Source organism: Schistocerca nitens, chromosome 2 (genome assembly GCF_023898315.1).
Source record: "Schistocerca nitens isolate TAMUIC-IGC-003100 chromosome 2, iqSchNite1.1, whole genome shotgun sequence".
Classification (NCBI taxonomy): Eukaryota; Metazoa; Arthropoda; class Insecta; order Orthoptera; family Acrididae; genus Schistocerca; species Schistocerca nitens.
Window position 1 is genome coordinate 794,235,196 of NC_064615.1, and position 13,479 is coordinate 794,248,674.

The following is a 13,479-nucleotide window of genomic DNA, read 5'->3' on the forward strand; positions in this document are numbered from 1 at the left end:
CAACAAATCAGTGGCAATCATAAAAGACACACTAACAGATACAAAATGCAAAATTAAATTTTTAGGCAAAACCTCCAAGGCTTTTGGGATCAAAACTGGCGTAAGGCAGGGAGATGGACTGTCCTCATTGTTGTTCAATTGTGTGCTGGAAAAGATAATCAGGGAATGGAGGAAAAGAACAGAAGAAGAAGAAGGAATTGGAGAATCACAGTTGGGAGAAAAGGGGATAATCTGAGTTTTGATTGCCTGGCTTTAACAGGTGATGTTGCCACCTTTGCTGAATTTGTAGTAACTGCAACAATGCAGATAAATCTCATACAAGAGACAACTCCAGAAGCAGGCCTACATATATCTTTTTAAAAAACAGAGTACATGACATGTTAAGCAGGCACTGAAATATATGGAAACTGATTATCGTAGAAAGAAGAGACTACAAAATTTAAATATCTAGGTGAAATAATATAACCAAATGAATTATACAAAAAAGCTAACCTAGCAAGGGCAAGGAGAATGGAGGTGGCTTTTCATCTAACAAAAAACCTGAATAATGAGAAATCTGTTTCCGTAACTGCAAATCTTCAGCACTACAATACTGTCATTACACCTGAATGCCTTTATGCATCAGAATGCCTTTCATTAAATACAGCCAAACAATCAGGTGAAATAGAAAAGAAGGAAAGGAAACTAAAAAGGAAAATGGGACCAAAATATGAGAACTGGAAATGGAAATTAAGAAGTAATAAAGAATTGTGTGAAAAAATAGAGTGAACATCAGACACCATGAGGAAGAGAAGAGATCTATGGACACCCTAAAAAGGATAGATGAAAACAGGATACAAAAAGAATTTTTAACTTCTTTGACAGAAATCCCAAAACTTCAGTGGTGTGGGTAAAAGAAGTTAAAGCAGACCGAGGGAAATGGAAATAGTGGAGGAAGAAATAGGAGAAAGAGAGAGGTTCAGAGCAAAAGTAAAAGATGTAGCTGTATACAAGGTGGTTATATTTTTAGAATATTTTTACAAAATATTGGAAGACGTGAAGATGATTTGTGTGTGGTGCTAAGACTGGCAGCTGACGGTGAAATAAATAATTTCAATGTAATGTGTATAAATAGATGAAAGATGTAACTTGTATGAATCTGTGATTGATGATTGGCCTCTGGAGTCAGCCAAATATGTAACCATATCTGATGGGGGTAATCTAAGATGCCGTAGTCACACAAATTTGGTTTTGGGACAGATGAACCATGGACCTTGCCATTGGTAGGGAGGCATGTGTGCCTCAGCGATACAGATAGCTGTACCATGTTTGCAACCACAAAGGAGGGGTATCTATTGATAGGCCAGACGAACATGTGGTTCCTGAAGAGGAGCAGCATCCTTTTCAGTAGTTGGAGGGGCAACAGCCTGGATGATTGACTGATCTGGTCGTATAACATCAACCAAAATGGCCTTGCTATGCTGATACTGCAAACAGCTGAAAGTAAGGTGAAAGTACAGTGCAGTCTACAGTATGGTTACAGTATAAGAGCATCCTGGTTGCCAAAATGTTCTGGAGATAAAATAGTCTCCCATCTGTATCTCCAGAGTGAATCTACTCAGAAGGACGTTGTCATAAGGAGAAATAAAACTGGCATTCTACGGATTGGAGTAAGGAATGTTAGAGCATTTAATGGAGCTGGTACATTAGAAAAATTAGGAAATTAATAGATTCAAGTTAGATATAGTGGCAATTAGTGAAGTTTGGTGGTAGGAAGGACATAACTTCTGCTCATGTGAATACAGGGTTATAAATACAAAATCAAATAAGGTTAAGTTTAGTAATGAATAAGAAAATAGGACTGCGGGTAAGCTACTATGAACGGCATAGTGAACACACATTGTAGCCAAGACAGAAACCACCACAGTAGTAAAATTTTATATGCCAAGTAGCTCCACAGATGAGGAAGAGATTGAAAAAATGTATGACGAGATAAATGAAATTATTCAGATAGTAAAGGGAGACAAAAATGTGATAGTCATGGGGGACAGGAATTCAACAATAGGCAGTGGGAAAAGAAAGAGAAGGAAAACTACTAGGTGAATATGGACTAGGAGAAAGGAATGAAAGAGGAAGACACGTGACAGAATTTTGCGCAGAGCATAGTGTAATCACCGCAAGCACTTGGTTTAAGAATCATGAGAGAGGGTTGTATATGTGGGAGAGACCTGGAGACACTGGAAAGTTTCAGACTGATTATATAGTGATAAGACAGAGATTTTGGAACCAGATTTTAAATTGTAAGTCATTTCCAGGTGCATTTGTGGACACTGATCACAATGTACTGGTTATGAAGTATAGATTAAAACTGAAGAAATTGCAGAAAGGTAGGGAATTAAGGTGATGGGACTTGGACAAGTTGAAAGAACCAGAGTTTGTTTAGAGGTTCAGAGGAAGCATTAGGCCATAAATGACAAGAAGAGGGGAATGGAATACAGTAGAAGACTAACGGTTAGCTTTGAGAAATGTAGTAGTAACGGAAACAAAGGATGAAATAGGTAAAAAGACAAGGCCTAATAGAAATCTTCGGATAACACAAGAGGTATTGAATTTAACTGATGAAAGGAGGAAATATAAAAATGCAGTAAATGAACCAGGTGAAAGGGAATACAAACATCTAAAAAATGAGATTTACAGGAAGTGCAAAATAGCTAAGCTGGAACAGCTAGAGGACAAATGTAACGATATAGAAGCATGTATCACTAGGGGAAAGGTAGAAACCGCCCACAGGAAAATTAAGGAGGCCTTTGAAGAAAAAAGAAGCTGTGTGAATATCAAGAGCTCAGATGGAAAACTAGTCCTAAGCAAAGAAGGGAAAGCTGAAAGTATTAAGGAGTATATAGAGGATCTTATAAGGGAGATGTACTTGAAGCCAATGTTATAGAAATGGAAGATGATGTAGATGAAGATGAGATCGTAGATATGGTACGGCAAGAATAATTTGACAGAGCAGTAAAAGACCTAGGTCAAAACAAGGCCCTGTGAATAGATGACTTTCCGTCAGAACTACTAACTGCCTTAGGAGAGCTAGTCATGACAAAACTCTCTGGTGTGTAAGATGTGCAAGACAAGCAAAATACCCTCAGACTTCAAGAAGAATGTAATAATTCCAAACAAAACAGGCATAGACTATTAATTTAATAAGCCATGGTTTCAAAATGCTAATGGTAATTCTTTACAGAATAATGGAAGATTGGTAGAAGCCACCATCGAGGAAGATCAGTTTGGATTCCAGAGAAATGCAGGAACATGTGAGGCAATACCGACCCTGCAACTTCTCTTGGAGGTTAGGTTAAGGAAAGCCAAACCTGTGTGTACATCATTTATTGACTTGCAGAAAGGTTTTGACAATGCTGACTGAAATACTCTCTTTGAAATTCTAAAGGTAGCAGTGGTAAAATACAAGGAGAAAAAAGCTATTTACAATTTGTACAGAAACCAGACGGTAGTTATAAGATCAAGGGGCTGAAAGGGAAGCAGTGGTTGAGAAGGGAGTGAGACAGGGTTCCACCCTATCCCCGATGCTATTCAATCTGTATGTTGAGCAAGCACTGAAGGAAACCAAAGAAAAATTTGGACTAGGAATTAAAATCCAGGGATAAGAAATAAAAACTTCAATGTCTGCTGATGACATTGTAATTCTGTGAGAGATGGCAAAGGATTTGGAAGAGCGCTTGAATGGAATGGACTGTGTCGCGAGATAAGGATATAAGAGACACATAAACAAAAGCAAAACAAGGATAATGTAATGTAGTTGAACTAAATCAGGTGATGCTAAGTGAATAAGATGAGTAAATTAGACACTTAAAGTAGTTGACGAATTTTGTTGTTTGGGCAGCAAATTAGCTGATAGTGGCCAAAGTAGATAGGATATAAAATGTAGACTGACAATGGCAAGAAAAGCGTTCCTGAGGAAGAGACATTTGCTAATAGCAATTATAGATTTAAGTGTTAGGAAGTCTTTTTCTGAAAGTGTTTGTATGGAGTGTAGCCATGTATGGAAGTGAAACATGGACAATAAGCAGTTTAGACAAGAAGATAATATAGGCTTTTGAAATGTGGTGCTGCAGAAGAATGCTGAAGATCCTTCAGTAGATCATCTAACTATGAGGTAGTGCTGAATATAACTGGTGAGAAAAGAAATTTCTGACACAAACTGACCAGAAGAAGGGATCGGTTGATAGGACACATTCCGAGACATCGAGAAGGGCAGTGTGAAAATTCATAGAGGGTGATCAAAAGATGAATATAGTAAGCATATTCAGAGAGATGAGGGTTGCAGTAGTTATTCAGAGATGAAGAGGCTTGCACAGGAAGAGTAGCATGGAGAGCTGCATCAAATTAGTAGTCAGATTGAAAATAACAACAGCATATAGAATTCCACCGTTTGCTGATAGGTGGCGACAGTGGTAAGTAGCAGTTGAAAGAAACAGATGTCAGGCAGTTAGCTTGGACCTCGGCCAACATAACCTCATTCAAACATTAGTCGATTTGTGTCTACATCATAAAGTTGTTCTTGATTGAAAATGTCAGTTTACGAGCCTAATTCTCGTCATTTGCGGGAGGTGTTACTGTTTTGTTTCAGTATGAAGAAAAAAGCAGCCGAGTCTCATTGAATGCTCTCAAGTATGTATGGTAAGGACGCTATTAGTGAAATCATTTGTTGTGAGTGGTTTTAACACTTCAAAAACAGTGATTTTAACGTCGTAGACCGGCATAATGGTGGAAGAACGTTTTCGAAGATGCAGAATTGGAGACATTGCTGAGTGAAGACTCGCGTCAAACTCAAGAAAAATTAGCACGATTAGTGGGAGTGAGACAGCAAGCCGTTTCAAAATGTCTCAAGGCTATGGGCACGATTCAGAAAGAGGGAACTTGGGTCTCGTGTGAGCTGAAACCCAGAGATGTTGAACATAGTTCGTGTGTTTGTGAACAGATGCTTCAGAGGCAAAAACGGATGGGATTTCTGCATCGCATTGTAACCGGGAACGAAAAATGGGTTCATTATGATAACCCTAAATGCAAAAAATCATGGAATTTCCTGGCCATGCTTTCGTGTCACCGGCCAAACCAAATATTCATGGCTCCAAGATCATGCTCGACATTTTGTGGGACCAGCTCAGTGTCATGTACTATGAGGTGTTAAAACCAAGTGAAACAATCATAGGTGCTCGTTATCCAATGCAATTAATGTGTCTGAGCAGAGCATTAAAAGACAAATGGCCGCAATACAGCAAGAGGCATGATAAAGTGATTTTACAGCATGACAACGCTCGACCCCATGTTGCCAACGCTCGACCCCATGTTGCCAATGCTCGACCCCACATTGCAAAAGAAGTCAAAATGTACTTGGAAACATTAAAATGAGAAGTCCTACCCCACCCACCGTATTCTCCAGACATTGCTCCCTCTGACTGTCACCTGTTTAGATCAATGGCGCATGGCCTGGCTGACCAATACTTCCAATCTCATGAAGAAGTCACAAATTGGATCGATTTGTGGATCGCTTCAAAAGATGAACAATTTTTTTGATGCGGGATTTGTACACTGCCCAAAAGATGGGAGAAAGTAGTGGCCAGCAATAGAAAATACTTTGAATGATACATGTGTAACCAGCTTGTTTCATTAAAGCCTCAAATGTTGTGGAAAAATGGTGGAAGCAAAATTGTACACCTTGTAGATTGATGGGAAGGACCGTTAAGGTATTGTATTTCTCCTATGAAGGATTTACTTACAAAGACTTCATTCAGTTGGTTCTTGAGAATTGTTGGCTGATCAGTGACCCTTACAAAGTTTGACTGATACGAGAGACAGAAAAGAGTCAAAGAAAGAACTATGCAATTTGCCACGAGTTGTTTAGTCACTGGTAGAGAATCACAGAAATTCTCAACCAACTGCCATGTGTTATGTTAAAAAAAAGGTGTTGTGCATCACACTCAGTCTTACTTTCAAAGTTTTGAGAGGTGAGATTCCAGTGCGAATAAATAAGCAATTACTGCCTCCAACATAAGTCTCTTGTGATGACCATGGCATTAGATAAATTTAGATTTACATTCCCTTCTGCCACAATTGAACAATGGAATGTGGAGTACAAATGTAAATGTAGCTAACACATTTAAAATATGTTAATACTTGTTGTAATATGTGAAACATACCCATATTTAATACTAATAATTTGGAACAAATCAGTATGACAATGTAGTTTTAATATGCACTTCTCTGGTTCAATTTCAAAATTGTCTTCTCCTCTAAATCTTTGGCATCATTTTATGGTACTGATACTGGAGTAGTTTGTTGATTATTACAAGGATTTTAGAGAACACTGAGTGTTACTTGCATGTGTCTTTTACACAGTAATAATTTGGATAAACTGTTGTAATGTTTGTGATTGTGCACATGCATATTATGCAACATAGTCATGTTTAGTCATCGTTTTGAAACTGTTTGCTGCATTCACTTTTTATCTCTAGTGCTTCATTTTCTTTTTGTATTTTGAAAATGATTATTATTTTATAGGTTTCATCAGCATTAGCAACTTAACTCAAGACGAAAAGAAATTCAGACTGTTGCTCAGAAATGCAGGAATTAGCAGTGATAATATAAATAAATTTGTGAGCTCCAAGATAGCATTGGATCGCATCTCTTTGGTACGTTGTCAATATTAAATGTTTCATATAATTTCTCTGTGATCAGAAGTTACACTCTGAAGCTGCTTCAGTTACTAGAAATCTGTGTGTGTGTGTGTGTGTGTGTACCATTCTGGATTTATTGATGTGTTATAGATGTAGCTACATTAAGAATTTTTTGGATGTATACAGCCATTTAGTTTGCAACAGCAATAACATAATAGTGGATAATACTAAGCTTTACACTTGACTGTATAGATTTTGAGTGACTGTATAAAGGTAACAGTAAGTGTTCTGTCAGATTCTTAATACTGAGCTCGGCACCGAGCGAGGTGGCGCAGTGGTTAGACACTGGACTCGTATTCGGGAGAACGACGGTTCAATCCCGCGTCCGGCCATCCTGATTTAGGTTTTCCGTGGTTTCCCTAAATCGCTCCAGGCAAATGCCAGGATGGTTCCTTTCAAAGGGCACGGCCGACTTCCTTACCCGTCCTTCCCTAATCCGATGAGATCGATGACCTCGCTGTCTGGTCTCCTTCCCCAAACCAACCAACCAACCAACTGAGCTTGGCAAATTATTCTTGTGGTTGGAGCATTATCATGGGCACTTGGACGTGACTGATACATAGCTTCTCACCCATCACAGTACATACACAATAGTCCTCTTCCATTAAAACTACTAAAAGAATTTGATGGTAGCAGAATAGCACTCATGCTATCACTATAAATTAGTTTACAATGTAAATTTTTATTTTATTTTCTTTCTATTTTATTAATTTTAAAAGGGCGAGTAATTGTTATTTTGCAACTCTGTCGTTCACAAAAGACAATGTTAAAAATGATGTCCAACATAATAATTTGAAATACATTATTGCAGCAACGCTATAAATAGATATGGCAGTGGAAATACAAGAACCCTTGTAAATAAAAAAATCAAGCAATTTGTCAATATGCCCTTATTTTTTGTAATCTTCATCATTATTTGAAGAATGCTATTATCATTCTACCATTTTAGTTTAGCAAGTAGAGTATTAATTCCACAGAATCCAAACATTGTCATACAAAATTACAAGGTAATTGTTCTTATTTAACTGAGGAAGGTGTAGCCCCATTCATAAAGAATGGGATTAAAATTATGTCCAGCTACCCTGTGGGATATTTTATGCGTTTCCTTAAATCACTTAAGACAAATGCAGGGATGGTTCCTTTAAAAATTCCATGGTTTATTTAGTTCCCCACCTCGTACAATTTAATCATTTGCTCCATCTCTACTGGCCGTAGGATGTTAAACATTCACTTTTCTTCCATTTCTTGTTTAATTCTGCCAAGACATCCTCTGAAAGGTCATATGTGACTTTACGAAAGCCCTACTGTGAGACCATTAACAAGTTTGGCTTAGAAAAATTGGCCATTGTTCTATTGTTAGCCTCTGTTCTATTGTGAGCCTCTGTCTCAAAAATTTTGTCCTCAAATGATTACAAAGGTCAGTGGTTTTGCTGTGGTTGATACACCAGCTCTCATCAGATCACCAAAGTTAAGCATTGTCAGATATGATCAGCATTTGAGTGGATGACCATCCAGATTGCCATGCACTATTGACCTACCAGGATACACTCAGCCACTTGGTGCCAATAGAGAGGCTGTTTGACAGAGTTGCAGTGGATCCAGCTCAAGAAAACTGACAATGGCTGGGAGAATGGTGTGCTGACCTCACACCCCTTCCATGTCCACATCTGATAATGCTATCAGGCTGAGAATGACGTGGCGGTCAGTCTATACCATTGGGCCTTCCAAGGCATGTCATATGAAGTTTAGTTTATTTTTTTACAATGATTACAAAGAATGTCGTATTACACAAGCACAATTTTTGATACTTTGCAAGCAATTACAACTAGAAGAGTTATTAGTTTTACTCACCTTATTTTGTTTATCTCCTCCTCTGGGCGTTAGTTTTGAAATTCTATGTAGGAGGTGTACACAGGGTCCATCGAAGCACCCCCCCCCCCCCCCCCACACACACACACAGGCAGCTGGGCAGCTACATTGTCCCAGTACACAATACTTGGATTGCAGTTCAGCAGATGGGATAGGATGTGTGCACATGCACATGCCCATGGGGATGCACATGCACGTTTTCTGTAGCTCATTACAGGATTTGTCTGAGTGCTATCAAGTTTTCATTCTTTTTTTTGCGCGCACATTGATGACTATATTTCTACTATTCAGTGAGCGGTCTCTTCTACACCTAAATTATTTATTATTTAATTTAGTTTGATCAGATCACAAACTGAAGTAAAGTAGCATTTTCAGAAAAAAGGGGGAGGATGTTTGAATAAATTTGTTTTAAGTAAGATCAGCCAGTGCCTTATTTTACCTTATGTTTTAGTTGATCTGATCATCGTATGTACTCTTACGCACCATGTGTTTTTCATCTGGAGATGAGTGATTGTTTCCCTTATATGTAATATCCATCTTGGTAGTCCTATTATTATTATGAGACTTATTTATTAAGTGACCTTCTAAATGATGAATTTTTATGTTAGCTAAAAATTTAGAATATTCTAATTTTTTTGCAGCAACATTTTCGCATGCTGACGAGCAATCCTGAGATATTTCTATGCAATGAGACAGTATTATCTGAAATATTGATACCAGCAAGACCTGAAGACATTCACATCATGTCTGAAGCATTCTGTGATAGCTACAACAGAAATATGACAAATATTGCGTCTGCTATACAGGAGCTGCAGAGTACTCCAGAAGCAGTTAAGCAGGTACATTTGCTGTGGGGAGAGGCAGAGGGAGGAGGGGTAGGGGTTTGGAAAAAGAGATAGGTGGGAGAGGAAGAGAGAGAGAGAGAGAGAGAGAGAGAGAGAGAGAGAGCTAGGGTAAAGGAAGGGGAGGGAGAGGGGGACACAGATGCATACAGTTGTATCCCTGTTGTCTATTGTGCAATGAGACAGCCAACTAGGATCCTTTTAATCAATTCTGTCTTCACTTTCTGATGGCGTTTCATACACCAGTGACTTGCTATAACTCCAAGATAAAAAAATACACCACTGACATATTATAACAGATAGCTGTATACTGCTTGCATGGTAGTGCTACCAACATCAGTGTGCAATCTCAAGTAGTTTACAAACAACATTCAAACGCATAGCTCATTCTAGACCTCATTCCACGTTAAATATTCATTTCAAGCGATTTGTTCTTTATCTTGAAATACACAGTTTAGGATTCTCTACCATATGTATAATTTTTACCTTAAAGATTTGCTTTCATCCAAATGTTGATGTGTTATAATCAGTTTCATTCATTTTATTTGCAGACAAATGGGCACATCCAGGCTTTTGTAGAAATTAGTAATCTATTTTAACTGGCGATGAAATAGATAGAGATGTGATACAAGTTTAGAAGCTCTGTCCAGTGTTTAAACAACTTTTAGCACCAAATTTTTAATTCTTTTTCCTTAGTGGTGACTGATTCTCCCTCACCTTTCTCTCTTTCTTTCTTTCTTTGTTTCTTCTCCCAACACACTATTTTTCATTTTTGTTTGTTTGGAAAGGTTGATAGGGACTGAAGAATTGTCTCAAAGATAGTATGTATAGATTTTTTAATAGAATTGTTTTCTGCAATGACTGCATGCAAAGACACAGTGGCAAAGGTGCAGGTGAATCTAAATTAAACTGATTGTGTTTTTTGGATCTGTGATGTGATTATAGTGTTAAAATGTCAAATGAGTCAGATTGTTACAATAAAATCATACATAATCAGCTATATGGATTAAAGCCATTTTGGTAGATAAGCATTCACATGAATATTCACATGAATAGTGAAATTCAAGTTTGCAGATTTTATGTGGTAAAACTTAAAATCCATTTTAATTAAGAAGTATCATATACTGTTAAAAATAGCTCTCGAGAGTAGAAAAACTTATTTGAAGATGAAGTTTTAGATGTATTTCAAATATGGTAAGGTCACCAATAACTAATCTTGTGTGAGCTGATATTACATCATATAACTTTATACTTGAATGATATACCTGTTTATACACTGAAGCGCCAAAGAAACTGGTATAGGCATGCATACTCAAATACAGAGAGATGTAAACAGGCAGAATATGGTGCTGTGTTTGACACCTATATAAGATAACATGTCTGATGCAGTCATTAGATCAGTTACTGTTGCTGCAGTGGCACGTTATCAGTATTTAAGTGAGTTTGAATATGGTGTTATAGTCAGCAAATAAGTGATGGGACACAGCATCTCTGAGGTAGTGCTGAAGTTGGGATTTTCATGTACGACCATTTCATAAGTGTACCGTGAATATAAGGAATCCAGTAAAACAACAAATCTCCTGTTGTACCTGTAAAAAGATTCAGCAAGAATGGGACTAACAATGACTGAAGAGAATTGTTCAGCATGACAGAAGCACAACCGTTCCACAAATGCCTGCTAATTTCAGTGACGCGCCATCAACAAGTGTCAGCATGCGAACCACTCAACGAAACATCATTGATATGGGCTTTTGGAACTGAAGGCCCATTTGTGTACCCTTGATGGCTGCATGACACAAAACTTTATGCCTTGCCTGGGGCCATCATCACCAACATTGGACTGTTAATGACTGGAAACATGTTGCCTGGTTGGAGAAGTCTCGTTTCAAATTGTATTGAGCGGCACATACAGAACTGCTACAGTGTGGCTTCAGGAACACACTTCTGAGTTTCAACACTTCCGCTGACCACCAAACTTCCCAGACATGAACATTATTTAGCATATCCAGGATGCCTTGCAACACACTGTTCAGAAGAGATCTTCACCCCCTCGTACTCTTATGGATTTATGCACAGCCATGCAGGATTCATGGTGTCAATTCCCTCCAGCACTACTTGAGACATTATTCAAGTCCATGCCACATCCTGTTGCGACACTTCTGCGTGCTGTAGGGGACCCTGATCGATATTAGGCAGGTGTACCAGTTTCTTTGGCTCTTCAGTGTATACCGTCTTCAGTTTATTTTTTATTTATGTGTAAATCATGATAATCTCTGTTCACTTTGAAATTGTGTGTGTGTGTGTGTGTGTGTGTGTGTGTGTGTGTGTGTGTGTTCGTAATGACCCATTAGAAAAATGTCATAGTAGGGCTCAGTGAGGATCCTCTGTTGTTTGAATAAGTTCCTCATGAGGAAAGGTGTGATTTCTGACAGGGATACAACTAAAACTGCATGCCTAGGCTATTTCCATTCACTCTTGTTACATGCCGCTACATTCTTGAGAAACTTATGAGAAAATAATGGAAAATTGCTGTCACAAGAAAATAAATTTTTATCATCAGGAGACAGTCAACATGATCTTGAATAAAGTCATTCTAGAGGCTCTTGCAGGAACTCATTCAAACAACAGTTTCCAATAGTGCTTTTTGTACTCTTCTTCATTTCGTTTGATTGTGTAACCTCATTTATCTTATTGTATTATGAGCATTTATTGCCAGTATTGTTGAATGCTTATTCGGAGTCCCACTATTAAATAATGTTTCACGCACTTGATCATTTTAAAGAGCAGCCATCTCTTGCAGTATATGAATATAAATATAAATATGTCTAATCATTTGTCTAATGTGTGGTATCTACTTTTAGGCCATTAATGTCATTGAAGAAAATTTAGGAAGAAATCTCAGTTGGGGTGATTGGAAACAGTTCAACAGGCTAATACAAAATATTTCAAGAGATTTATCAGAATTAGATTCATTTCAACAATCTTCTAAGTAAGTTTTGCTTTACTTGGTCGAATTTGATTGAGTGTTAGAGAAATTCATAACTACCATTTTTTTGTTCATTCATGTAGAATCTAAAGAAGTTTTGTTTTAGAAAAGGTAATTGAAGGGAGGAGACTGTTTTTCTTTTCAGGCCATGTAAGTACTGCCTAGAAATATCTGTGTATCAGTATATGTGTTCTAATAGTTACAACAATTGAACTTGTTGTTAAATCTTTCTGTCCACATCCCCCACACAAGTTGTTTGATAGCGCAGTCACATTTAAGAAATATGGTATTGCTGTGACTCAGTGCAAGAGCAAATCATTTGTCATCTATATATGACTGGCAAGATTTTTGTACAATTTTCCATCCAGATGTTAGGTGTCCATTGTATCCAAAGAATCATGAGTTCGGTGCTTCATCAGTCTGAAGCTGGATCAAATTCAAACTGGAATTTACCTTTAACCAGATACGGGTGAGAATATGCACAGCTGTTGTTTTATTGAATGTTATTTTATGATCTATAAGAGCAAACAGAAGCAGCCACAGCTTATGATTGTTTGCTGAACAGGACTGAAAATATTCTATATTTTTAAGATGGTACTAAATACAGTTTGCAGAAGAAATACTTTTAGAGACAAAAGTGTATGACTGACAACAAATATTTTCAGCAGAACAGGAAAAAGTGGAAAACAAATTGTGCCAGTGATGATTATGGATAGGTATCTGAATAAATCATTGTTGTGAGTTCATTGTCATGTGTTATAATCTGTGAGAACCTCAGTTACAACAAAATGTATGTGTAGTGGGTCTCTGTCTCCTTACCATGGAAGTGTAATATATTTATTACTAGAATTTTACTCTCACTGAAGGAGAGATTTGGTGACACATGGCTGAAAATGTGAACTTAATGATGACAAAGAAAATTTGAAATTGTGCCAGTCTTTACTGAAATATATTTGTATTCAAAAAAACATTGAATGTTATGTATTTCAGTTTTAGAGATATTTTGTTGATTGACTTATTACAATTTTTTAACTGGAGGGGGGTGGGGGGG

At 37.6% G+C, this 13,479-nt stretch overlaps 1 protein-coding gene across 4 annotated transcripts in view; it reads left to right on the forward strand.

Moving 5' to 3' along the window:
- Positions 1-13,479, forward strand: part of LOC126237047 (ATP-binding cassette sub-family A member 7-like) — a 607,922-nt gene that overhangs the window by 83,562 nt on the left and 510,881 nt on the right. For all 4 annotated transcript variants that reach the window (XR_007545025.1, XR_007545024.1, XR_007545023.1 and 1 more), the window contains exons 6-8: positions 6,556-6,686; positions 9,242-9,439; positions 12,304-12,431. Coding sequence is in view for 1 of the 4 variants with exons in the window: in XM_049946811.1 (XP_049802768.1) it covers positions 6,556-6,686; positions 9,242-9,439; positions 12,304-12,431 (457 nt within the window). In the remaining 3 variants the exon portion in view is untranslated. The remainder of the gene's footprint in view (positions 1-6,555; positions 6,687-9,241; positions 9,440-12,303; positions 12,432-13,479) is intronic.